At 40.7% G+C, this 27,374-nt stretch overlaps 1 protein-coding gene across 2 annotated transcripts in view; it reads left to right on the top strand.

Annotated features, from left to right (window-relative positions):
- The window catches only part of RNF150 (ring finger protein 150), a 131,947-nt gene that overhangs the window by 69,909 nt on the left and 34,664 nt on the right, over positions 1-27,374 (top strand). For both annotated transcript variants that reach the window (XM_061992104.1, XM_061992103.1), the window contains exons 2-5: positions 8,089-8,339; positions 15,142-15,213; positions 15,630-15,712; positions 24,462-24,558. In XM_061992104.1, coding sequence (XP_061848088.1) covers positions 8,089-8,339; positions 15,142-15,213; positions 15,630-15,712; positions 24,462-24,558 — 503 coding nt within the window. The remainder of the gene's footprint in view (positions 1-8,088; positions 8,340-15,141; positions 15,214-15,629; positions 15,713-24,461; positions 24,559-27,374) is intronic.

Genomic DNA, 27,374 nt, shown 5'->3' with positions numbered 1-27,374 from the left:
GGGAAATGGGGGAGAGGATAAGTCGAAGGAAATATTTCTCTGCTTTTAAAGAGAGAAGGAAAACAAATTGGAAATGTGGGTGGAGGGAGATGAAAGCACCTACCTCATTGCAATGCAAGGGCTCTAGAGTAAAAAAGAAAAAAAGATTATATGCTGAAAACTCATGGTCTGATAGCCTGAGTAGATTGATATGCACAAAAACAGGGCTATGTGCTGCTATGCTGTCTTTGCTTCTGGCCTTCCTTTGCATTTTTTTCCCCTCAGGCTGAGCACCCTAGGAGGGAGTTAGCTCTGCCTACTTGATGTGTCTCAGTTTTAGGAGTGGGGACAGAAAACGGCCACATTTCTGCTTTCTTTTCCTGTCTGCCAGCTCTGCTCCTCCACTCTGCAGGGAGGCCCATAAATGCTCATATATACTCATATATGTGGTGCACAGCTCTGAGCCACCAGCTCACCCTCTTGCCTTCACATCAGAAACACACCTTTCTATCTTAGGCAAAGCCCTAACCAGGGCTTTGAGAAGCAAGAGGCACCTGCTGTCTCAGCCCCCCGTCCTTTCTTATTCATCACCAGTCACAGAAACAGGTATGGTTTCCCAACTCCAGCTCACAGAGGGATTTTTTTGGTGTAATCAGACTTCTGACTTTGGCCCTGTTGTTTCACTGTCATGACTTGACTGATTTTTTCTACTCTCTAGGGGAAATGCAACTTTCAGTTCCCAGTTAACTTAAAAGCAAGTCTATGGTTTGAGACCAAAGGTCCATCTGTCCTGGCATTGTTTTTCTCATAATGGCAAACAGCAGCTGGGGTGAATGATTAGTCCTGCCTCCCAAGAAATGCTTTCCCAGTCTCCAGCAGTTTGTGGTCTCTGGATGTCTTTCTGTTTGGTGGCTCTCCGACGTTTTCAACACCAAGATCCTGTCTTTTTAACCCCTTACTTCCTCATGTGATCCCCTTCCTATTTTATTCTGAGGTACCTTTTTTGCTTAAAAGTCTGGTGAAGAATGTCACTGAATAACTGGATGACCTGATCTGTAGTTGCCCATGTCTGTTATGAAACTCCATTAGAAATTCGTGTCCTTTATAGTCCTCTGGTACTAGGAGTGTTTATGCAAGACATTATAGATTACAGTTTTCAGTTGTTTCACCTATTAACTATGTATTACTGTTACTTATGATATATTGGTCTATGCCATTTTTTTCTACAGATTGATTTATTGATACTTCAATTTAAGGCCTATGCCTTGAATACCTTATAAAGGAGAGTTCCTGCACAGAACAGTCCTTTTACCCTGTTTGGTTTTTTACAGGTAGTGCTCCCCAGTTGACCTATGTAAGAGTCTAGGACATTGTTTAAACAATATTACAATGCTGCTTCCCTGAAATAGATGAAGCTCAGAAATCAGCTTTTCTAAAACATTGCTTTGGTTTCCAAAAGTAATTTTTCATTTCACCAGAGGGTAATCTAAGCCTATGTTTATTTTTAAAGGAGAAAAACAGGTAACAGCTGATATTCTGGCCAATTTATAATTGCACCATACAGAACAGAAGAACTGAGACTGAACTCTCACTGAATGATCTTGGAGACTTGGAACCTTTGTTACAACTATGAAAATATTAGAACAATTTACATGACATTCTGCAGGAGTTCTTCTTCATTATGCGACACAGGAGCGACCAGACACCAATATGATGTGCATCGACTGCAAATTGATTGTCACATAATCATCACTTATCATACTTTTTCCAAATGCTGTATATGTGCTACAGTTCATGACAATTGTTAATCCTAAGGATCATGTGCTATGCATAAGGCCTCAAAGTTTCATTTTTGTAACAACTTAGACACCGACCTCATTGTGTTAAAACACTATCCTTATTGTACTTAAAACATCAACGTTATTGTGCTTAAAATATCACCCCATTTATTTGGCCTTCAGTTAGTTTTATCTCACACTAGACTATGGGTATGCTTACCTTACATTTTACTTAACTTTATATTATTGTTAGTTACATATATTGCAAGTTGTTAGTCACGTACATGCGATTACACAATGCTTAATTGAATGCTCTATCCTGTCTTCTTATTTTGACCTTGTCTCTGTTACAGTCTATCATTTCAGTTTCTTCCCTGCTCAAGCTTGCTGTCACATAGGCATTCTTTTATTTTCTTTTTCTACTGTTGAAGGCAATTCAAAGATGAACTGCTAACTTTCTCCGTCTTTGTCTAACTCCACAACGTTCATTATAGCGCAGGCCCCAACGGCATTCAGTTAAAATTCTGTCTGATTAACCTATGTATTTCCCATGTGATTTCACTGTGAAGAAGATAAACACAATTACCAAGCATAAGTATTTTTTAAAGAGAACAGGGTCTGTAGCAAAAAGGTAGTATCTTCTAATAGCTCAACAGACTATTCTTGTTTATGGCTTAGACAATCACAACTACACCACCATGACCATGGATCCCTTTAAAGTCATTATGTTCAGTGCTCATTTTTCAGCTGAGCTGCTGTTCTGGAGGAAAAAAGAAAAAAAAAGTATTCTTAAAAAAAATTGTTTCTGTACTTTGCTCCAAATTTGCTTTAAAATGTTACACTTCATAAAATAAAAGCCATTCACACAGACGCCAGAGCTGCGCAGGAGAATGGTCACATGGTTGGCAGTACAGTAAGTCCCTGTGTGCTGCTGAAGAAGAAGGAAGCACCAAGGCCAAATTGGCTCACACTGTGATGGCTGATGGGACCCACAGGCCACAAGCTGAGCCCAGGGAGGGTGCTGCAGAGCTGGGCACAAGCAAGGTGGGCTGTCTAACTGTTTAGATCTGAGCTTGTTTTGATGTTTTTCAGTAGCTGCTAGTTACTGAAATTGACACCTAAAAATGAAATTATTTCTTTGTAAGTTGATGAGTTGCTTAGGTTCTTGCATCCTCTTGTGAGGTTTCAGTTCCTATACTGTAAGCAGGACTGAACACTGTTTTACCAGGGCATTTTCTGAACTCTAGAATAGTGTTTGAATTTTCAGTTACAAAATCTGTAAAAGGAAACACTTTAGTACTTAACTTTTATGTACAACGTAAGAGAAATCCTTATTTACATCTTGATAGGATATGTTGGAGAAGACTCTATAAGCCTCGCAAATTGGAATTCTATTCAAATAGTTATTTCTCTGACTGACTTCTAGCAATTGCCAAGCTTGAAGAATTGAATGGTCTCTTCTAAGATGTGTCGGAAACATAACACTTTTAAGAGCCTCCATCAAAGCATTAAAGCAGCAGCTTGTCATTGCTGGGCCTGACTGTTAATTAGGAGATAGAAGAGCAGAGGACCATTTTCAGTATCACCCTTGAAGCTTCCAGAGCAAAATCAAGAAATATCACAGGTTTGTCAGCACAGCCTGTAGCCAAGGTGGAGAATTTACATATATCTTCTGGTCATAAAATCTGTTTGTTTCTTCTACAAAAGCTATTGTTACAGAACTGAAGTCTTTCTTTTCCTTTGTCACCAGTGACTAGATCATTACGCTTGAAAAAGTTTGCAATTTTGCATAAAAGCATCCCAGATTAAATGTATTTCCATAATCAAGTACTGTGTGGAGGAGAAAGGTTCAAAGAAGGTCTTCAGGTCTTTTTCTAAAGTGCACATCTTGTCGTTGAAAACTCTTGACTTCATCGTGGCTTCACAACTCTTGTCAGCCACTGTCATGTGTAGGTGTTGGAGGGCAGCTGGTGTCTGCTGCAGACTCACTTTCTCTTAATCTGCAGTTCCTCCTGCTGTTAGCAGTTCTTAGGAGATGGAACTCCTTCCTCTGCAGGCCGAGGCAAGGAAGAGCCCAGGATGACTACTCACATAGGAGAAAGTGAGATGCTTGGGGGATTCAGTATACAAAGAACTATTTGTTCCACAGCAACTCTTTGTAAATGAACAAAGTAGTTGCATCTTGGTGCAGCTGTTGTGCCATCGATGGATTTGCCACAGGGCTACTTGTTCCTCCCAGCAACTGAGAAACAAGCTGAGCCTGTCCATGGCTCTACAGCATGGGCCCTCTGGAGCCAGCAGTGCCCAACACCCACTAATAACTGTGTCAATGGCCCTCCTGCATGACACTGGGGGATGCAGAGCCCAGGAGCAGAATAGCTGCCTGAAGACCAGCAGCACATTTTCTCCACTCGGAAATATTTGATTAGGCGAATACGCTTCAGTGAGTTAAAAGTGGCTTAAATCATTCCAAATGCCTCTAAGTTCTACCTTACTTGTTTTACTATTGGCTTATGAGGAGAGAGCACTGGTATGTTAAATGTTTCCTAAGCCAAAAAATTAAAGAAAAAAAAATCATTCTCTGCAGCCTGAATACCTTCGATTTATAAATCTCTGATTCATCCTGACATCTACTTAAAAATACATGTCAAACTCTTCTTTAATCTTGGCCAGAAAAAGAAATGTGTTTGGTAACAAGCGTGCCACAAAATGCAGTTACTGTTGTGGGTGTGCTTAATGAAAGGCATACTTAGCGTTTCACTCCCCAGAGAAGCATCAATACATATTACCAGATACTTTCTCTTTTCTGACATCCCTTGAACAAGTGTGAATTTGGACCTTAATGTCTTGCTACATTATTTCCCTTCTTCAGTGTGTATACTGTTGGAGCTTCTCCTGTGTCATTAGATACTGTAACTCAGGTAACATATTTTCTTGTGTAAGGGGGGAAGGGGAAATACATTACTTCACGGGTTCTTGGTGTTTGGGGTTTTTTTTGTCTTCTTAATTTTCTTCCCAGTGTTGAGGATATTTGAGATTAAAAACTTTGCTTAATTACTTGATTGATCAAATAGCATTCTCTATAGTGCTTTAGAGAAAGTATCATAAACTCAATAAAATGGGTTTTTTTGAGTCCTGATGATTATTTGTTGCTGATTTGGTTATTTTTTTCAAAGAATGCTTCATTACAAATGGCGATGTTTTCCAGGAAAATAACCAGATAGCTTGAAATTTGAATCTGTTTGGATTTTGAATAAATAAAAGCAACTACTTTCCTCTTGCAGTAGCTGTGTCTTCTCTTCTGCATTTCTAAACACAATCTTACTGAGCATATACCTGTAGCAACTTACTTAGTATCTTCTGGTTTTTAAAATATCTTAAAAGGCCCTAGGGCCAAAGTGGCAGTAAACCATCCTGGCAGAAATGTGTGGCTGCACTCCTCTTCAAAACCAGTTACATTTCCACTGTGAACCAAAGCCAGAAAACTGTACTGCTTAATCAGAAAGGGCAGGTGATGAAAAACAGGAATGAGATTTGATTTACAGAGGAGATTACAATTTTTTTCTCCCTCCTTTTCATTACTTTGCTATTAAAGAAAGATAGGATATTACTGTGGGGTGCTTGTTTTATTATTACAAAAATATGAATCTCAGAATAATGGAATGTGATTCTTTACTTGCAACATGTTGTATCTGACTAGTGCCCATTAGTTACACTTCTCCAGGAATATACTAAGCTATATTCAGTTGAATTAAACATAAATGAAACACATTGTTAAAGTTTTTAAAGAAATTTAAGATTCAAGGTAATTAAACAGTTAATATACAACTTATATTTTCTACTGAAAATGTATATGTCTGTATCTCCCATTTTTATAGGCTTTCAGGTAACATCATTGATGCAGTCTCTCAGATTCTACTGCAGATGATGTTGGAGGCCCATACTGGATAACTGAGAAGGGCCAGAATGGTGTTTTTTAAGAGGAGTAGATGAAATTGGTTTCAGTATTTTTGGCTATGGGATTTTTCACTGTGGGTTCTTTTTGGCTACGTGTGAGCTAGTTGCTTTGGTTTTCATGTAGAGTGATTTTAAAATTTGTATTTGCTTTAAAGAAAGAGAACAGAGGAAGGAATGTGGACAACTGAGCACCTCTTCTCCAGACAATTTGTCTTACTGACTGCAGGAAAATTACTGGCATAGTACCAGTGCCCTTCTCAGCCACTTTGAGACTTGGCAAATTCTCCCTAGGCTGTTAGGGTAATGTTTGCATTAGCCTTTTGTAGTAAACAGGTATCAGAAGGGTTGCAAGGCAGATTTATCTTGGCTACTGAAGGTGGACTCTTACTAGACAAAGTAGCTGAAAAGTGTTAATGCTTTATGGAAGAGTATCATCAAAAAGGTAAAGGTTTCTGTCTTGGATATCTAAAACTTTTGACTCAGCCAAGCTATTGATTTCCCCATATTCATTGGCCTGTTCACAGTCAGGAAAGTGTGGTGATGCAAAGTCTCATGAGAAGAAGAGTGGTGGTGTTTGCACTTTTACTCCAAGACAAGAGAGAAGGGTTCAGTTTTGAGCTTTGCAGCGTATTTTGCCTGTGAGTAGGAACAGTCTGTCACAGCAATTTCAGTACCTCCAATTGATCCAGGTACTCAGAGGAATTTGATAAAGGTTCCACCACAGTTAGCATTTTCCATTGAATGCTACTCACCTGCCTGCTTTAGTATGTCCAAAATCCTGCTGGTCACCTCTCGGTCCTTAGCATCTACTTTTGAAAGCCTGGTCTATATCTCCCATGGATTTTCGGTGGAGAAATCTCTGAGCTGGATTGTGAGGACCAAGGCACAGTGCTGTACCAGTGAAGCTCATATTGGATATCAGCTTAGAGGGGGTTGCTGTTGGAAATGTAAGTTGCCCTCTTGTGTCCCCATTCATGGTGAAGCCATTGTTACCCACTTCCACACATGTCCTGAGGAAGACACTTTGTGCTGAGGCACTTTGTCCTCTTGCCACAATCAAAATACAGAGTTAATGATATACCAGATGATTTTCCAGGATTTCAGCATCTCTTGACTTCAGAGACCTCCAGTTTGTACCTTCCTTTCTAAATACCAGTTTGTGATCATTTCATATGCTGCTGTTTCTAGCATGTGTCTACATTAAAATACATATTGTTTGTCCTTAGCCACTTAGTACAATTCAGGATTTGACTATGCAAAACAACTTAGCTGTAAAAGTTGCCTACATGCTTGTTTTGTGAAGTGGTAGGAAGAGTATTCCTAATACTACACCATAGGTAGGGAATTTGTTTATAAAGCCAGAAAAGGCATTTAACAAGCTGCCCAATCCCAAATAACTTCAGACAATATTTATCGTGTACACAGGGGATGTAAAATTAAGAAAGGAAATTTTTCAGCAGCTTGTGATGCCGGTAAAATGAAACAGAACTGTACAGAAAGGAAAGTTGATGCATAGTTGGTGCTTGATAGATCAGTGGAGGGCCCATTTCACAGGGTTGTGGCTTCAGAGAGACTGACAGGACTATAGAAAGTCCCTGCTCCATCCCATTAGTTGACACCCCTTTGCCACCTCGGCTGTGTTAACTCAGGCCCTTGTGGGGCCATGCCGCAAACTGCATCAGAGGCTCATCTGAGCTGCAGTAACATGTTTTTTGTGGAATAAAATAGTGCTCTTGACTCAAAACTTGCATCAGCTGGCAAGTCCAGCTCCCAGCAGGGTCTGCCAAACAGCTGCGTGGGCTCGGGCTGTGGGGAGCCTCCAGTGGCACGAGGCAGTGGGTGAGCTGAGAACCTGTCGAGCTGCTCTTGTCCCTGCAGGCTTCTCTTCTGGCTGTTGCCAACCCCAGCAAGGGCAGCGATTCTTTGGCACATTCAGATTGTGGAGCCATGCAGGGATCTATGATGGAAAGTATTTCTGACCTGAATAAAGACTCTGGAGGGGCTTCCCTAACAGATTCATGACCCTGCAAAATGGGCTGTGGTAAATGTATATGGAGTGCTGGATGAAAGGATTGCAGCACGTCTCCCTTTCTGCAGCGCTTACAGCAGTATTGGCTAGATACACCTCAGTAGTGCTGGAAACCCGTGTTTATGTCAAACTACAGAACGCATTTTATGTATCTCAACAAGATTCATTTGTAGAAGCATACTGTGTAACTGATTCTAGTTGAAACCTTCAGCAGATCCATCTGACTTAGCTTTTGGTAAGCAGGAGAGAAGAACAGAAGAAAGGAGAGCTTTTTTCTTACTGTTTTGCCTTCTGGCGATCACTTGTTTTACTTCATGTTTGTTTGCCCTCTTTTCTGTCTGACAGGCCTTGAAGATGTTGTAGCAATAATGATTCCTGAACCCAAAGGAAAAGAGATAGTGAGCCTCCTGGAGAGGAACATTACTGTGATGATGTACATAACCATTGGGACACGCAACTTGCAGAAGTATGTCAGCCGGACCTCTGTGGTGTTCGTCTCTATCTCCTTCATTGTACTGATGATCATCTCACTGGCGTGGCTGGTCTTCTATTACATTCAGCGGTTCCGCTACGCAAATGCCAGGGACAGAAATCAGGTGAGCGATGCCAGAGTGACTGTGTGCCACAAATGCTTGTATTTAGGAAAAGCCAATACTTCTATCAATATAGATGGTATTTGGGGAAAAAAGGGAATTTGTAATTACAGTATATGTGTATTATGGGAGTTTTCTCCCGTGCAAAAGTATTGCCAGAAATAAACAGAAGGTGGATAGTTTTTATTAGTGAAAAGGCTGCCTGTGTACATAAATCCAGGTGACATGGAAATGTATGTAACTAATGACTCTTGAGATCAAAAGGATGACTAAAATACAGTGAGGTATGTGAATGTCTGTATGTGAAAAGAGGGTTTGCAAGAAGTGAAGAAAGAGAAAAACAAACACAAAGTGTTTTCATTTTAAAATTTCTGAAGAAGGGTCTTGAGCTTGAAAGGCAAACATGTCCCTGTTTATTTGATGATGATCACTGAACATGTCAGTGCTGTAGTAGTAGCCACAAATATTATTAAACCATTGCTTTTGGTTTTGGCATCTTGTCCAAACCCCATGAAAGCCATCCAAAACCTATAGAGCTGTAGAGAAGTCAACAGCAGTGAGAATGAGCCCTAGGTCCTGAGATCGCTCTGGATTTATAAAGCAGTGTGCATCTTTATGGTAGTTCAGCAATGAATAATAATAGCAATGATAATAATAAATTTAATCTTTTCTTGTCTGGATGCAACTATCTCAGCATCAGCAGAACTGTGAAGCTGAGGCTTCTACATTTCAGTCTAATAGTACACTAGAAAATATCATCAATATATGAAATCTGAGGAGATAACTCTTATTGCTGGGAAAAAACAAATGTGCTGAAATTCAGAGATGTTTCTGGATCCTTAATAAATCACTGTCAGGGCAGAGGAAGGGTTGTCTTGCTTGTTCTGCAGAAAAGGTAAGACTGAGAGTATTAATAATCACCTTGTAGGGAAAAGTAGTGCCACACACTTATACCTAACTTATAGAGATCCCCGGCCTTCCCCCTTTGAAATTCAGGCATCCACTGAGATAGAGAGCAGCTGCTCTGTATTTACAGACAGAAAGAATATATTTTCCTTTAAATATACAGTATGAAATTTTGGATAGCAAGAATGAGACTATCCCAGCTGGAATTTGAACATCACTGGCAGCAGATTCTCTGTGACTGTGAGGGCTGTGATAGTTTTTAGATGCTTTGGCTGCAAAAGCACATGTGTGCCTAACTTATGTGAGTACCGTAAGTGTGCTTTCAATCAAGTAATTATACAGACAGATTAACAGTGTAAATATATATATATATACACATAAAGATGAAACCCAGCAAGATAAGAAGCTCATTCGGGTAATAAGCTATAGTTTGGAGCTGACAGGTTTATGTGTTCAAACAAATTTCAGGATTTTCTCTCCAAAGTTTGAACAAGAGGAATATGTGTTCAAACAGTTGTCCTGTGCAAAGGTTTTAGTAACTTTGTTATACTAGTTCAGTTCTTTAGGAGAATAAGTAAGCACACCTCCTAAGCAATTAGTCATTATTAATTTTTTTACAAAGCTGTAATAATTATATGGGGCAAGTAGAATTTTTCCATCTACTTTCTTCATCCAGTTTCCTGACATCTCCTCTAATAACTTTATGAGCTCTTTTCATATGAAAAATGGTAGCAATATATAGACAAAGCTCAACCATTTGTGTTAATGAGTTGCTGTGGTTTGATTTTTTTTCTTTCAGTCCTGGCTGAGGAATATAATGATGTAGGTAGTTTAGAAGAGCTCATTTGCTCTACCTGTTTCCATCAGGTTTCCCCTCTATTTCCTCTAAAGTTTGCTTTGGTTTTCGGTTTTGTTTTCCTTAGATATATTTACTTATAGCACAAGGAGTACAAAGGTCTATGTTAATACCTTGGACATTCAGATATACACCAGAAAAGCTGTGTTGCTTTGCTGGAGCAAGATTTTTTGTCATTGGGCTCAAAAGCTTTTGCCATTAGAACTTGCATGTGTGTGTTTGTGTGAAGGTATTGTGCTTTCTTGTTGGAAAGCCTTGCATGTGTTGTAAGTATCTGTATTGCTGGCCAGCTTCAGGAAAGATGCTTATTTCTATTTGTATTTGAGGTACTCAGGCTAAAGCTTGTCCAAGGTCTGAAATATTTGGATAAACAGAGCATGAAATGAAGGGCTACTCAGAGAAAATTGTGCTATCAGTTCCTTACCCTGCAATGGGATAAAATCTAACTCTGCAGACTGACTGTCCTGTTCTGAAAGTGCAAAAAACCTGAGATCAGTTTAGTAGACTTCAGTTCAAATGTAAAAAACAAAGCAAAGAAACAAAAAACCAAAACCACTTTTAAAACTTATTTTATCTCTACAGTTTTAAAACAAGAGTTTGTGAGAGCTAAGAACCTGTGATGACCTCTTTGTTAACTTCTGTCATGCCTGCCCTTCCTACTTTTTGCTGATACTGGAGTTGCTACCAAGAGCAGTTCAGCCTCTTCTGGACTGGTAGTCTGAGCACTGTGCGGAGGGAATGGGACAATGTGGCTGACTGCAAAATACTTTTGACAGGAAAAGCTGTTATCTCCAAGCAGGAGGGGTATTGCACTGTTACGTGAAAGCAAGATTTCCAGAGTCATCTTCCATTTTGCCTCCTCTAAGGTGATCCGTTGCAATTATGTCTTCCTTTTGTGGAAACATCATGTGTCCTTTTGTCACGCCACATAACCACTTTATCCTCCTTTATATGGCAACCATCCTTTCCAGGTCCACTTCCCTTCCTGCACACAGTATGTTGCTGATCAAGCAGTAAACCCAAAATAAACTGGTTTAATTGTCCCTCAAGAAAGTAACAAACACAGCTAGTGAGTGAGGCAGCTGAAAGAAAACTGAAAACTGAAAAATCTCTTGGAATTATTTCCTGTGACTCTCCAGTAAGATGAGACCTGAACATATCTTCAGTCACCGTGCTTCCTCACCGTGTGGGCAAAGCCAGGTTCGTGTGCCAGAAGGAAGACACAGCTCATTTCAGTTAGGTGCCTGATTATGGTGAGTGAAGAATGAGAGCTTCAAGGTTTCTTGCTGAGTGCACAGGCCTATTTGTCACAGCTTCACTGGAAATTAATGCAGTGGAGTGCAAAACTGTCTTCCATTATGGACTTGTGAACCTGCAGGCAGAGTGTCAGCTACAAATATGGTTAGATTTCAAATGTTATTGTAATACATTTAATTTTTAGGAGTATCTCTAGCACAGAAGACTGTACAGTTCATGTGGAAATACAAGATAGGTACTGATATTTACGTGGATGAAATTCCAAGGCTGTCTTTTTCCTACCTAACAAGATGTTCAAGAAGTAGGTAGCTGCCCTGACGTTGTATCCGTTTGATATGAAGACGACAAATCTGTGTAAGGAAAGCATAGGCAATCTGCCTCCTCAGTGGCTTGTTCCTGGAGAGAGTTTCTCTGTGAAAGACTGTGGGAATTGTTTGCATCAAGAGACATCAGGTTGCAGAGCTAATTGAAAGCAGTTTGGAATTACATGACAAGCTAAGTCCTGGAGATAATTCAGCAAAATGTTACATGTCTCCCTGTAACAGCCAGAACATAGGCTTAAAAAAAACCAAAACTCGAAACCAAAACTGTCAGTGTGTCAGATTTCATAATTCATCAATATAGTAGAGTTCTCTTTTTGCCACCTAAGACCTGACATGGGAAGGTGACAAGGAGGTGATGTTTAAGTGCCAGAACTGTTGACCATATTTCTTTCATGTAATTTCTTCCCACTGTTTTCTTGTTAAGATGATGTTTTCTGTGAAGTCATTTTGAAACCAGGTGTGCTTTATTAATCTTGCAAGATAGTGAAGGCCACAACTGGCAGTGATCACACTGAGGCTGTGTGGCCTGGGTTTATCTCCAGTGAGATTAACCTTTAGTATGTGACTGGCAGCATACGGTGAGGCAGGCAGTTATCTGAGAAGGAAGACTACTGGCTGTGGCTTTGAGTGAGAGTTTTTGGGCTATTGAAAAGAGACATCGATCTTTGAGGCAGTCCTGGGAAGATGCTTCCCATGACAGAGTCCACAGACTTTATCTGTGGTACAGGAGATGTCTGATACCTCCTCCTGATGGTATGTTTCATTCTGTGCAAGGCACAAGGTGGTCTCTTCCTGGCAAAGGTGATAGTTTAGTAAGACCATTAAGAGACAAGAGCTTATAGTAAGGGGCTTACAGCACCTGCAGTCATTTACTTCCTCAGGAACAAACAAGCAATGCCTTCCATGTTACTGTCTTTTATTTTTAGCTAGTGTCACCATCTCCATGAGACCACTGCATCTGGTATGCTTAACTCCTGCTGGTCCAGCCCTGGACTGTTCAAACCTTGGTAATGAGGTGATGAGATTTATGATAGTAAATCTCTAAGCCTCACATGAAACCCCTAAAATATTGTAATACCTCTTGTCTTTTTGAGGAAATCATTAGTTGGTAATAGCATGCCTTTCATTAAAATTGAAGTATCCTTTGAAAGTATGACTTTACTTCAAGATATTTCTGGTCTTTCAAAAACTAAATTATTCTCGTTTGCTTGTAAGTCATGAACGTGTCTATTTAAGATAGATAAGAGAAAGCAAACATGAAAACAAGCAGATCAAAGATGTACATGAGTCATTAATCTTGTCCTTTCCCCTTGAAGAATGTGCAAAAAAAGAACTGAAACATTTCATTAGTTTAAGTAGCAATAATGATAAAAAGGAATCACAAGCCATCCCTGAAGCAGAACATAATGGCTCTTGTCTTGCTGTATGTTATCTGTCTGTCTTTGATTTACATAAAAGAAACAAATATCCAACAAGAAATGTTTCCAACTCTCATCTAAGGGAGGCTGTGAGAAAGATGTACCACAGAAAGGATGTTGTCTAACTAGAAGATACATCCTTACATGTAATAATTAGTTATGCTGGAAAGCTCATAAGTAAATCTTGTATGATAGCCAAGATTGTTTTCACTTCTTTAGCCAGACTTGAAACTGCTGTCTGCTTTCAGTATTGCATGCATTTTGTCAGTCTTCCGTGTCTTTCCAATCCAATCCAATAAGATTACTCCCTAAATTTAATTCAGTGGTTTTAATTGAATCTGAAAAACAAAGTGGTAGTTTATTAATTGTATCTGTATACTGATTAGGTCTCAGCTTACAAACTACATCCAGCTTCCTTCCATTTTTTGGCTTAATGGTCTCACCCCCTCCATCTGGAAAATCTTCCTGCTGACAGCCCCCTCTGAACTCCAGCACAGGCGGTGTTCTCAGCCCAAAAAGTTGAATGTCTTCTGAGTCAGCAAAGCTCCAAAGTCTTTCTCCTATCTAACAACACATGAGTGGAAACATGGCTGGGGAGGGGAGGTGAAGAGTTTAAGCTATTTATTGGTGGCAAATTGAGATGCCCTGTACTATGAGCTGTTACAAAACTCATAGGAAAACATCGAAGTAGTTGTTGCTGCATTAAACTGTACAAGAAAAGCATAAAAAAATGGAGAGAGCTCAGAGTTTGGTGTGGGGACAAGAGCACATGGCATCTGAGGAGAGGTGGAAAGAGCAGAGGAGGAGGAAAGGCTGTACTTGCAGCCTCCAGCTGCATAAAGAGTGGTTGGAGAGAAGGCATAGTCAGACTTTTCCTGGACATACACTGAGAAAGCACAAGGGTAACAGTCACAAATTACAAGGGAAATTCCATTTGTTTGTTAAACAAAAAAACCCCAGACTGTGAGAGTGTCTAAGCACTGGAACAGATTATACACAGTGGTTGAGAAATCTCCCTTCCTGGAGATATTCAAAACTTGACTGGACACAGCTCTGGCTTTGAAGTTGACCTAGCCTTGAGCAGGGAGTGGGAGTATGTGAACTCTCCAAGACCTTTCCATCCTGAGTCTCTCTCCAGATTGCCTCTTTGGGTTAGCACAAGTGAGCAGCCAAGTCCTTGGAGCACTGATACAGGCACAAGCTCAATAGCACAGAGTGCAGAAGTAGCTCTGCTGAACAGTAATTGTATGAACTGCCACATAATGTCCTCAGCCTCTTGGAAGAGGCAGGCATCTCCATCTTCAGCATTTGAGAATAGGGTGTTTTGCATCAGACTGTTATTACATAACTTAATCCTGCTTGGCTGTGACCCTGCCAGCACAGTAACAGTGTTTTGGAAGTATGGGAGAACAGTCAGAATTAGTGCTTTACCTGAAACTGGGGAAGCTTTCACATCGTTTTTATACCTGCTGTTGGTCCTGTGCGACTGTATTGCAGGAAAAGAGAATGACAGAAAAGGTTATTAATATTTTTCATGGTTAATAAAAGAGCAGCTCACTTACAGCACTCGCATCTTGCTGAAGATCATGAACTGGTTCTGCAACAATGTGAGAATAAGAACTTCTGAATTTCAAGTCCAATGTTTACTCTGCTTATTACCCCAGGCCCCAGTGTGATAATGTAGTTTTCCCAAGTGTCACTAAAAAAAAGAGAGGGATACCCAAATAGCAGACACATTACATATATTGCTACTCACTGGCATAGTAAAGGTGTTATGGTGTAGCACCACTATGGGCTCACATGTGGTCTGCCTGGCAGTCCATTAGAGTAGCTTTGCCTCATCAGCTGTGGGCTACCAGCCAGCCTAGAATACCCACTGTGCCTTTATTGTGAATAACAGCATGACTGACCTCATCTGTTTATATTGATACAGCACTGTCCTGTTTCATGAACAGTCACTTCAGATTATTAATAAGCTTAGGGAGAAAAGGTGATGATTTCTGCATGAAGAGATACTCTGCTTAAGGACAACTTTTGTGTTACAGCGCCGGCTTGGAGATGCTGCAAAGAAAGCAATCAGCAAGCTGCAAGTCAGAACAATCAGGAAAGGTGATAAGGTAATTTTTTTAATTGCTCATTACCAAATGAAACTCTGTGTTGAGAATTCCTTCAGACCACGGGGGACAATGAAGCAGAACAGAAAAGGCAATTGCTTATTTAGCTATTCTGTGTACTTAAGTGAGGGAGGAGTACTGGTAAGCAATTTACAGATGGAATGGAGCAGAGAAAAGAAGGTGATTCTGCGAAGATGCAGAAAATCCTGAAAGTTAAAGCATTCTAAGTCTGTGAGCTTCCCAGGACGAGTTTCCAACTGGAAACCTGATGGAAAATCTAATTTACTTATCTTGAAATGCATTATCTGTTCTGTAGCGTGCATCAATGGCCATTTTACTTTGTCACATAGGCTCTTGTATGAAGAGATTAGCTGACAAAATCCAAAAAATGAAAAATATTAATTTTCTCTTTCCTGTAGGAAACTGAGCCAGACTTTGATAACTGTGCTGTTTGTATTGAAGGTTACAAGCCCAATGATGTTGTCAGAATTTTGCCTTGCAGGTAAGTTGAAGCTGCTTTTAGCTCTGATAGTCTCTCTACTTCAAGATGGGGCCTGTTCTCACAGTACTACGCTGATGAGATTTTAACTTAGAGCTTGGGGAAGGAAGGGTGAGTTCACCATTTTGATTTATTCAAAATGTACTGGTAAAGATATCTGAAATGCCTCTTTATTCAACTTGAAAGTAGTATTAATAGTGATAAGAACCTGAGTTTAGCATGGGAGTCAGAAATTTTGTCTAATCTGGACTTATCGCAAAGGCTTCAGTAGAATTTTTAAACTAAAGATTTTGATTCCTCTGTTTTCCTCACTGGTTTTATATCAGTCCAAAATAAGTGGCTCAGAAGAATTTTCCCCTGACTTCAAGGCAAGCCCAGGACACAGCAGTGCAGCCAGGGATAGAGTAGGCTCCTACTTCCCATGGAAGTACTTCTTTTGCTGTCCTGGGCTGTGTTCAGGTACTGAGAAAAGAAATTTTAAAAAGCCACCCAGCCATAGAGAGATATATGCTGAGTAGGAATAGTAAAGCAAAAAAGGAATGTGACAAAGAGCACATTATCTATTCCTGGCATGAAAATATTCTCAGGCATGTGGGGGCCAAAGGTGATAAGAAGAGCTTTTGGGCAGGTTCTTTGTCTCCCCCTCATGTGAATGTGCCCCATGCAGCACATACGCTTGCAGTGATGTGACACAGGAGCCCAGCCTCTTGCCACTCAAAACAGCTGCATTCGTCTCTCTGTGCCATTGTACTGTCATCTGTGAAGTGTTAGCTAATGAAAGCCTTCTGGAAGGGAATCTGTTTCTCAGGAAATTTCCTAGGAACAGTGGTTCCCCTAGGAGAGCAAGAGTAAGTGTTAGATTTCCCTAGAAATGGGAAGTGCTGTACATACAGAACAGAGATTAATTTCTTTTAACAGACTTTCTTTCCTCTCCTGCAGACATGTTCACTGGCTTGAGAAACTGAAATATTTGTTTCTTTTCTTCCTATGTGGTTCTCTAGTAGATATTTGAATATTACAAATTGTCCATTTTTGTTCATCTGTGTGACTCATTAAATCTGTTTACTGCCATCACTAAATGGCAAACAAAAAAGCAACAGATTAATCATAAATTCAACCTACTGTACATCCCTCACAATGACAAATTGCATGTGAACTCATTTTTTTTTCTACAGACACAAACCCATCCCTCCATGAAGCAGGAATACAGAAAAAATGAGAAATTACCAGAAAATGTGAACCTTGGTTTGACATCAAGCCTGTTTTCATAGAAGCAGAATAAACTTGGAAATTTTGCATTATAGAGACAGGCAGATTTTGGAGCACAACACAACAGCAAAAAAATATGTCCAAGCTCTAGCTTTCACTTGTGTCTCGCCTCATAATTCAATGAGGCTCCAGTCAGACTTTGTCATCCGCAGTGTTGAGTCAAGCCGAGTCAATAGGAAACACATAGTTAACAGGTGATGTTCAATTCTTGGCTGACTTAAAAGGTCGCCTAGAAAATGACTCATGCTAAAAGGGTAGCAGCAGCAGAACTGTCTTGTAAAATACTCACAGTTTGATACTTAGCAGTTTTGAATTATAAAAACTCAGAGGTCTTTCTTAAGCAGCTACTTGGGAAACCCTGTCTTTACTGCTACACAAATTGTGAGGGCAGTATTTTATGCATCCAAAACGGGAAATGGTATCATGGTTCTTTCTGCTGTTGGCAGCCTCTTCTCCTTATCCACCCCCCCAAAAAAAAAGGATTCATTTCTGTCTCCAAGTGAGAAGGTGCTGTATCTTGAAAAATACCTACAGACTCTGTAGGTTTCTTCCTCCAGCACGCTCAGTTAAACTGTATGCATTTTATGGCAGGAGAACCTCATTAGACTGCTGTTTAATAAAGAGTCTGGCATTTCTCCAAGCCTTACGGAAGCCAGCACCATATGACACCAGTGCTGGCTGACCTTAGTGTTTCTATCCAGGAGATGCTCGAGATGTGGAACTTTTTACCTGCAAAGCCAAATATGCCACAAGAGGTGCACATGGAAGGGGATGCTTTGTACTGCAGGCAGTACTGGGAAAACCGCTGCTAGCAGGCACATTCCATATGAAGCCCTGTATATCTTGAGGCTTGTTTTTAGAGCTGGTGGAGCCTGACTCTCCTAAGAAATTGGTATCAAAAATCCACCAGCCAATATTGCAGTGGCTGAGCTCTGAAGTCCTACTGATATGTATTTACTAATACTTAGCTGTTCCCTCAAATGTTCTCTCCTTTCTGCTGACAGAGAGGTGGCACTAGGATAGCCTGTTATACATCCCACTCTGGAGAGCTAGAGGGAGAACTCCTGTTAACTTGTGCTTCTTTTGTTCTTCTGTCCTTCTGTCCTCTTTAGCCAGCTCCCACAACTGACTGTATTAATAAACCTCACTCTACAGAATGTATTAAATAAATAAAGGCTGAAACTTGATTTAAAAAAAAAAAAAAAGTATTAACTTGCAGCTGGTTTTAATAGTAGTAAACATCACTGAAGTTAGCTTTGAGGGCACTGACACAGCATCAGATGTAACCAAGTTCATTGTTCCCAGAGTGACATCTCTTGTCACAGACCTAATTCCTTCTGCTTGTCCTCCATCTCTAGCTTTTAAATGCCTTTGTCTTTTCTGCTCTGGCTTTGGAGAAGTAACTGGTGCTGCTGCTCCCACTGTGTTCCTTCTACTAAACTTTTACTAACTTTATTAAACTTTTACAGAGAGGCAAGACAGTTCTTTCAAGCTCGTCTCTACTGAGTTCTTCATAAGCTCTTTTTTAGATTGTGTTATCTTTGTCACCAATAAATGCACTTTCTGACCCTTTTCCTGCTTGTTCCCTTCCTCTGAGCCTTCAATCCATGAGCAACTATGATTAGACTGCTTCACTCCTTTCTCTTTTCATTAGTTTCTTATGAGTAAAAATTGTTTCATCACATACATTCTTCCCTTTGATTCCTTCCTCTCACCCACCTTCATCATCATCATCTTCTTTTGTCCTTCCTTCTTCCTCAAAAACAAACAAATAATACTGTACATGCACCCCAAACCTTCTTATTGGAGACCACAGTGCTGCTCAATCTCTCACCAAAATCCTCCTCGATCCTCTGTTCCAGCCTTATGTCTAATCCACGAAACTGATGCTCTTCCTCAGGGTCCCTAGGGATATACCTCTCTTTCTGCTTTTGTCTCCTTTTCTCTTAGCTCACACTTTTTCTCCCGAGAAAAATTAGGTGACTGCTAGGTTTGTTTGCATGCAATTTGGAAAGCTGGAACTTGCAGTAGAAGGTGGGAAAAGAACAGTTTCCCTTAACCTGGAAAAAATGCTTCTCAAAATTGTTGGCAAGTTAACAATCAAATTATCAAGATAATTTGGGTCTGAGCCTGAAACTAATTTTTTTTTTGTATGATTAAAATTGCAGCTTTAAAGAAGATGTAAATACATTTCAAACAGAAGGAACCTTCAGTTAAAAAACATGAAGTGCTATTTAGATACTAGTAAATTAAATGCTTGGGGATTTTGAGGGTTTTTTCCTTTCTTTGTGGTCTGTGAGCCTTACACAGCCACGTGCAATCACAGAGGAGTGCAGGAGGGCTCTCAGGGGGCCACCACCTCTGGAACAGCACAGGGACACTGGCCGTGTGCCTCTCATTCTTACGAGTTTTTTGCAACACACTCTGAAATCTCCTGAGATGAAGACTGCAATTTCCCCTGATAATTTATTGCAGTGCTTTGCTACCCTGACTGTGATGAAGCTTTTCCTGTTATATAGCCTGGATCTCACTTGCCACAGTTGAAACACATCATTGTGTCTCTTATCCCTAGGAGAGGTGAAAAACAGTTGTTTCCTTTCTCCTTATGGGAGCCTTTGTTTTGTGTGAGGATTGTTACGACATATCCTCTCCTGTTCTCTCCTCTTGCCTTCTTCTCTCTCAACTAATTAATTACAGTTCTTCTGAGAAACTTTTCAACGCGTCCAAATCAACATAGTTTTGTAGTGCATGTGGTTGCACACATTATTTTTTTTCTAGCTCTGACTTTGATTGTCAAAGCCGTGCCCAGAGCTGTGCTTGAAATGGTCTCTCTGCGCAGGTCATCACTTCTGAACTCATCCATGATGCCTCTGCCTTCTCCTTCCTTTTAAAACTCAAATCAGTCAGAACTACAGAGGAAGAGGGATTTTTTGCAGTTGATCTTTTTTACATCTTTGTCTTACCATGTAACAGTGGTATATTGCAGTTTCTCTCTCATCTTACTTTGTGCTGAGCCTTAATTTACCTGAATTTGGATGGTAAGTTTATCGGCACATCAAACAGTTCAGAATTTGTTGAAAGCCTGAAGCATGTATATAGGGCTGTAGCTAATAACGAATAAAATAAGCTTGTCAATCTAAATCTTCAAAGTGTAACACCTCACTTCTTGCACAAATGTCTATGTGTTAAAAATATTGTGAGCTCTCTAATTATATAATGTGGTACAGAAATTTAAAACTTCAAATCTTTATCTGATTTTCAATAACATTCAATTTTTCTGTGGATTTCTTTAACCAAGTTTCTTCTGTTGTACATTTTAAATGTGAAATTAATAGAGCCACAATACACTGCTAATTTAGCACTAAGAAGTGCAAAGTGATATCATCTGTCATGTATTTAAATTGCTCGACATTGGTAGGTTTTCTTTTACAATGTTGTATTTTGAAGCCAACTTTAGGAATCTTTGACTTCAATTTTTAAAAAAGTTCCAAGCCTTTGATGATTAACAAATGTTATGAAATGCTGCAATATGAACCACAGCTTGACTGAAGTTTGCAAAGCTTGAACTTGAAAACAAAAGGAGACTTTCTTGTCTGTGGTTAAATGGCTCAATGGTAGTTACATATTTTCTATCTAAAACAGATTTGAGAAATCTGGGGTTTTTTGAGAGAATAGTAAATATCTCAGATTTTCTGAATTTACTGAATCGTTTGGCACAAACGTGCTTCAGATGTTTGCAGTTAAATACACTTGTTTATGAATTCAAATATATAATTAAAGAAAACCAATCACTGTGAGGAATCTCATAGTTGCTTCAAATAGCTGAGACGCGAGACATTGACTTTCAGAACCTTCTGCGAATTTTAACACACCCAAGGATTTCTGTTGGTTAGACTTCTAAATGTAAAACTACAGGTCCCTGATAACTGGATCTTTGTGCTTTCACTTCTTTGGCATGCTTGCCTGGTGCTGTGCTGAAAACATCCCTCCTGAGGTAAAACGAAGAATTATGCAGGACAGAGACCAAAGTTTGGTTCATTGTGTTTTTACCTAGTAAAACAAGTTCCATTTGTAAGGAGGGTTGTGAACTTTAGAGACTTTAGTAAAGCAGTGGTTTAAACTTCAGATATCACCATTTGTATTAATCCTGTTGACATACAGGATCAGATGAGGTTTGACAAAGTTTGGTAGTGCAGCCAACTGATATAATTATACTAGGTCGAACTTCCAAAAACAGATTTGCCCTTTCCCATAGTTGTGTGAAGTCAGACCCCGTACAGCAACGCAATAATTTACCATGTAGCCTTGTTTCACAAAGGACCTGTTTCTTCTAGAAGTAGTGAGGAAAAACACCACAGTGAATATAATAAGATTCCAAGATTTCACATAGATTTGACTTTGATTTTCTAGTGTTATTTAGGACTGAAGCCAGCTAGTCAGCCAGCCAGCTAGTATGTGGGCCTATATCATGTAGTAAGAGCCAGGATTGCAAATTGATATTGGTGAAAGCGCACCTCAATATCTTCCATCAAGTTGAAAGGCCATGTATGTCTTGTGCAATAGAGGCTGCAGCACAGTACAGCAGCCGATCCGTTCAGCTGAATACTTAGCACTTAAATATTTAAAATTCTTTTGGTGCATTCAGTGATTCTAGCTTTCTCAGAGACTGCATTTCCTTGTGGAGCAGACCGGTATGTGCTCCAGGCAGAGCATCCAGCTGTGGTTATGTGCTGGGTCTGTGCAGCCGTACAAGCGATGCACGTGGGCCAGTGACAGCATAGGGAAGCACAGGGTGGGGACTGCTCAAATGTCAAAGTTCAAGCAGACTGAAACGTGACTTTCAGTCTCTGCCAAGTAAAATGTGGGGCACTTGTTCCAAGCCTTATAAAGAAAACATGGACCTGATCAATATGATGTTTAAACACAAGCAAATCAATCTCAAGTTTGCACCTTTTGGAACAAGACCGTGTGTATATCGAAGGTCATATTTCAGAATAAAATACCCTCACTCAATTTCCCTTATTATTAAGTTATATTAGGCAATCAGGCTAAAGTCCCTTCCAACTGAATTATTCCATTCAATTACTTGATTTTTAAAGTTTTTTGGGAAAGAAAGGCAATTTTCCATTTCCTATATGCCAGTGTAATTTCTGAGGCTATGTGTGTGGTAGGAAGCCTTCTTCCTTTTCTTCAAAAAGAGTAGGACTGACTGAACAAATTTTGCTGCCTTGGGCTAAGCCCTGACTCCTCCGCTCTACTTATTCAATAGTGTTTCTTAAATCCCAAGCCCCACATTCCAGCATTCTATAAAGTTTATTCTCTATAACCACAGGGTAAAGAATATGCCCACAAGAGAAAATAAAATTTGTCAGTCAAATACACGTACTAAATACCTCAATACCCAATCTCAAGTTTGTGTCAGGCAAATATAGACAAGAAAATAGCTTTCAGTTCCTCCATTTGGATAATGCCTAAAAAAAGTAGCCCCCAGCAGCCACAGGGCTGAGGTAGTTGCTTAGTTGGTCACTTCAAACTAAGCACAGGATTAGCAACTACCTCTTCAGAACTGGAGTCGTTTAGGAGCTCATTCTGGTGGGCAACTTCTACAGAGCAGGAAGATCAGGGAGAATGTTTTAAAGGCCATCATTCTGTTTTTTCTATTTAAATGCAAAGTAGCTTTTAAAAAATTATTATTCACTTTATTTCATAGAATCATAGAATGGTAGGGGTTGGAAGGGACCCTTAGAGATCATCTAGTCCAACCCCCCTGCAGAAGCAGGGTCACCTAGATCAGGTCACACAGGAACATGTCCAGGCGGGTCTTGAAGACCTCCAAGAAAGGAGACTCCACACCCTCCCAGGGCAGCCTGTGCCAGGGCTCCATCACCCTCACAGTGAAATAGGTTTTTTCTTATGTTTAAATGGAACTTTTTGTGTTCCAGCTTCATCCCATTACCCTTTGTCCTGTTGCTAGCTACTATAGAAAAAAGAGATGTCCCAACCTCCTGACACCCTTTAGATATTTGTAAGTATTAATGAGATCCCCCCTCAGTCTCCTCTTCTCCAGACTAAACAGCCCAGTTCCTGCAGTCTTTCTTCATAAGGAAGATGCTCCAGTCTCCTGATCATTGTGGTGGCTCTGTGCTGGCCTCTCTCCAGAAGTTCCCTGTCCCTCTTGAGCTGAGGAGCCCAGAACTGGACACGGGACTCCAGATGAGGCCTCACCAGGGTAGAGTAGAGAGGGAGGAGAACCTCCCTTGACCTGCTGGCCACACTCTTCTTGATGCATCCCAGGATGCCATTGGCCTTCTTGGCCACAAGGACACATTGCTGGCTCATGGTTAGTTTATTGTCAACCAGGACTCCCTGGTCTCTCTCTGCACAGCTGCTCTTCAGCAGGTCAATCCCCAGCCTATACTGGTGCATGGGGTTAATCCTTCCCAGATGCAGGACTCTGCACTTGCCCTTGTTGAACCTCATGAGGTTCCTCTCTGCCCAACTCTCAAGCTGGTCGAGATCCTGCTGAATGGCAGCACAGCCTTCTGGGGAATCAGCCAGTCCTCCAAGTTTGTTGTCATCAGGGAACTTGCTGAGGGTACACTCTGTCCCCTCATCCAGGTCATTGATGAAGATGTTGAACAAGACTGGCCCCAGAACCAATCCCTGTGGAACTCCACTGGCCACAGGCCTCCAACTCGATTCTGTGCCATTGGTCACCACCCTCTGGGCTCTGTCATTGAGGCAGCTCTCGATCTACCTCACTGTCCACTCATCCGATCCACGCTGCCTGAGCTTTCTGATGAGGATGTTATGGGAGACAGTGTCAAAAGCCTTGCTGAAGTCAAGGTAGATGACATCCGCTGCTCTCCCCTCATCTAGCCAGCCAGTTATGCCCTTGGTATAAGGCTATCAGGTTGGTCCAACAGGATTTCCTCTTGGTGAATCCATGTTGACTCCCCCGATACCCATCTTTTCCTTCATATGTTTAGTGATAACATTCAGGATGAGTTGTTCCATCACCTTTCCAGGGATGGAAACCTGAGTGCTGGCATCCTAAAAAATACCAGACCCCCAATGACTTTATATTATGTGTAATTGAGTTTGTCTGTAGAACCATCATGATGTACTAAGGTGATTTTTATCTTTACCAGCAAGCAGGTTTTTTTTATGGACAGCCTTCAAAATTTAAAGAATACAGGTTTTGCTGATGCAATTTGTCTGTTTTTCCTAATTCTCTATTTATATACAGATCTTCTTCTCCAAACTTAGTTTAGTTGAGCAACACAGTGCACATGTGCTTGAAATGCTACAGAAATCATTTTAGTTTCATGCATATAGGATATTGTTTTACAGTCCTTACAGAGGTCACAAACCACACCATTTAAATTACTCTCACTTTACTGAATTCAGAAAAAGCCTCTTCTACTGACTGGTAAATTGTGCTTTGGTGGATTTGAATTAAAATATCCTGTTTTCATTGCAGGCATCTTTTCCACAAGTCCTGTGTAGACCCCTGGCTACTAGATCATCGTACCTGCCCGATGTGTAAAATGAATATTCTAAAAGCTCTAGGGATCCCGGTAAGCACATCGCAGAGCAGCCAGTCGAGGCAGATGGGAAACACCAGCTACTTGCCTGTCTGTTCCCATCCTACTTTTTGCCATGTTATTGATTTATTAATTGATTTATTAAGGGGAGTACAAGCTGAAATGTCTGACTATACCTCTCTCCTGCACCTTGCTTTTAGTGAGGAAGAGTGTGTGTACAGGGGTTGATTGGTGTTAGGGTATGTTTGTCTGTGATTGCATACCGTGTGGAGCAGAGGATTGTTTGCTGGTGTTTTGGTGGATTTAGGGATTCTTTCACATAGCTTTTGTTTGTGTTTTAAATCAGCACTGAATTTATTTTTTTAATCATGCTCTCTGTTCAAATCTCAAAACAGAAGGTCTGGAAATAAAATTTTCCCTGCTGTACTTGTCAAGGACAACTAATTGATCATTCTGAGGAGCCTTTTTTTTTTTCTGTCAGATTTCTCCTAAAGCCTATCTGTAGCAATCTCAGTATTCCCAGTTACAAATAGAAAGCATTTCTCCTGGTAAACTAAGCATGTTGCAGCCCACATGACATAAAAGAAATTGTTAAGCTCTTTGTTATTTGGAATATTCAGATACAGTTAGAAGCTGCCAAAGCAATTGATCTTTTTAGGTTGCATGTTTACATTCAGATAGTGCATGTCCTGGCTGCCATACAGTCTTCTAACCAGAGCTATCACAGAGATCAGGGGCTTCACCAGAAACAAGTGAGTCACTGTCTCACACTGTGTGAGGCTTTGCCACGTGATGCTGAAGTTCAATACTGAAACACCACCAGTTGATGTGTTAACAGGTGCTGTAAATACTCTGCCCAGTTACATTGAGGGAGCTGGTACAGCCAGGTACAGGTACAGCTGGTACCTTCCCTCAAGGGTTTGTTTTTGTGGACAAGCAGGTTGATGCAGAAAATGTTCCACAGCGAGTTGTGAGGTATGTTTTTTACTAAAGTAGGAAAGTACGTTATCAACCTAATATAACCCAAGCTAAAAAAATATGCAGTGGAAACAATGAAGTAGAGCATTGTAGTTAGGGTAATGTCATGATGGTTGGGCTACTATTTTCTACTAGGCATGTGTATTATCTTTAGAATATTGAAGAATAATACAACTGTGAAATCAGTATTTGAGATGTCAGGAAAGGTCAGAATGAAGGCTGACTCTTCCATTCAGCATCTCTGCACCCAGGCTAAACATGGAAATTTTTCCCCAGCCTCTGTGTCCCAGTTCACAGGCCTGCCAAGGAGCAGTTAGCCAAGATTTTGACACCTCTGTCACGATATTTTTCCATGACATTTTTCAGCACAGTGCAGGACCATGTGACTTCTGCTTTCACACTAGTCCATTCAAGTTTTTGCCCAAGCTTTTCACTGACATGCTTTTCATCCAGCTTCATAATCAGGGGATATAAACAGATGAGACCTCCACTTTCTGATGACCTGTGGTGAGATGTTAAGGTCTTTTCAGAACATTTCATATCGGTAGTATGTATATCCAGAATATGGCTGTTGCTGAGTTCACTGACGGATGCTGAAGGCTGTGTCTGCAGGCTATCTGAGGCTGGGTTCATCGAGGAGAAGCAAAAACATGCCCAGAGGCCATGTATAAAGGTTTTGGTTTATGACCAGCTTTCACTATATATGCACTGTAGTGGCAGGTATAGGAACCTAATTGCCAGGAAGAAAGAATTAAAAGCACCGTTCCATTTCCTCAGCCAGCGTTTCTCTGCTCATAGCTCCTTGCCTTTGTTCTGTCTGGAACATGTAGCAGAAGGGGGGGTCTATCTTGTTTCCCTCACTGTGCACTCTCCACATGGAGCTTCTGTGGAAATAATTGTACTGGGCTTGTAATTACTGCTGTAACCAACATAACAACTGGGTCAAATTGAGATTTCAGAATCAGCCTTAGTGCTGGTCTGTCTTAGCACTAAAAATCAGGCGCTTAGGTGTTAATGTTTGACTCACAAAGTTTCTTTAGTGGATTTTATTGTAGCAATTTCTGTAAAAAGTGCCCTAGCTTGTTCAAAGACAACAAACTGGAAACAGCCCAGTCCATAGAGGAAGCAAACTGGCTCCCACCTGCAGGGTTAATCAGTTAGGGTCATGAAGAGAGAGCTGTGTGCTAGAGCTTTACCCCTTGAGGTGACTTACCATAGGAGCTGTGGAGAGCTCCTACTGTAAATCCTAGTTCCCATGGGAACTGGGAGCAGATGGTAGCCTTTGTGTCAGGGGTTTCCTCTGGCTGACTGCAAAGAAAGTGGAAGTCTAAGAGCATCTGGTAGCTTGAGGGTTAAAAATTTCTATGCAGCTATCAGTTGCTCCCCTTCCTCTGTTTTCTCTGTCTTCTCTTTCTAAAATATTGCTTCAGCTCTTGCTTCTCCCTCTCTTACCTCACGCCCTTTCCCACTTATCCTCTGCATAATCCTTCCTGCCCAAGCCTAGTCCTGTTCTCCACTCACACAGAAATTGTTTGCATTCTCACCCTTCTCCCTGCCCAGCACCAGCTGAGGGCAGCTTGGGGGTGGGCATCAGTCCTCTGGGGTGCTTTCTTGTGTCACTATGAGCTTGCAGGTACCATGCAAAGTCATCTTGTCTTTGGAGAGCATTGGTGCTGAACAAGCCACCACTCTCTATCAGCACACATGAACCAATCTTTTCAGAGCCTCGTAACTTATCCAGATGTCAGTGAACTGTTGTGGGAAAAGACGTTTTCCTGGAAGAAGCTGAAAGCTCTAGGGCTTCTCAGTGAGAGGTGGCAAACACTTCTGTAGAGTGGATAAAGCAGAATGCCATTCCCTAATCACATTCC

Source organism: Colius striatus, chromosome 3 (assembly GCF_028858725.1).
Source record: "Colius striatus isolate bColStr4 chromosome 3, bColStr4.1.hap1, whole genome shotgun sequence".
Classification (NCBI taxonomy): domain Eukaryota; kingdom Metazoa; phylum Chordata; class Aves; order Coliiformes; family Coliidae; genus Colius; species Colius striatus.
The sequence above is the reverse complement of the archived record's forward strand: the minus strand, read 5'-3'. Positions and strand labels throughout refer to the sequence as shown.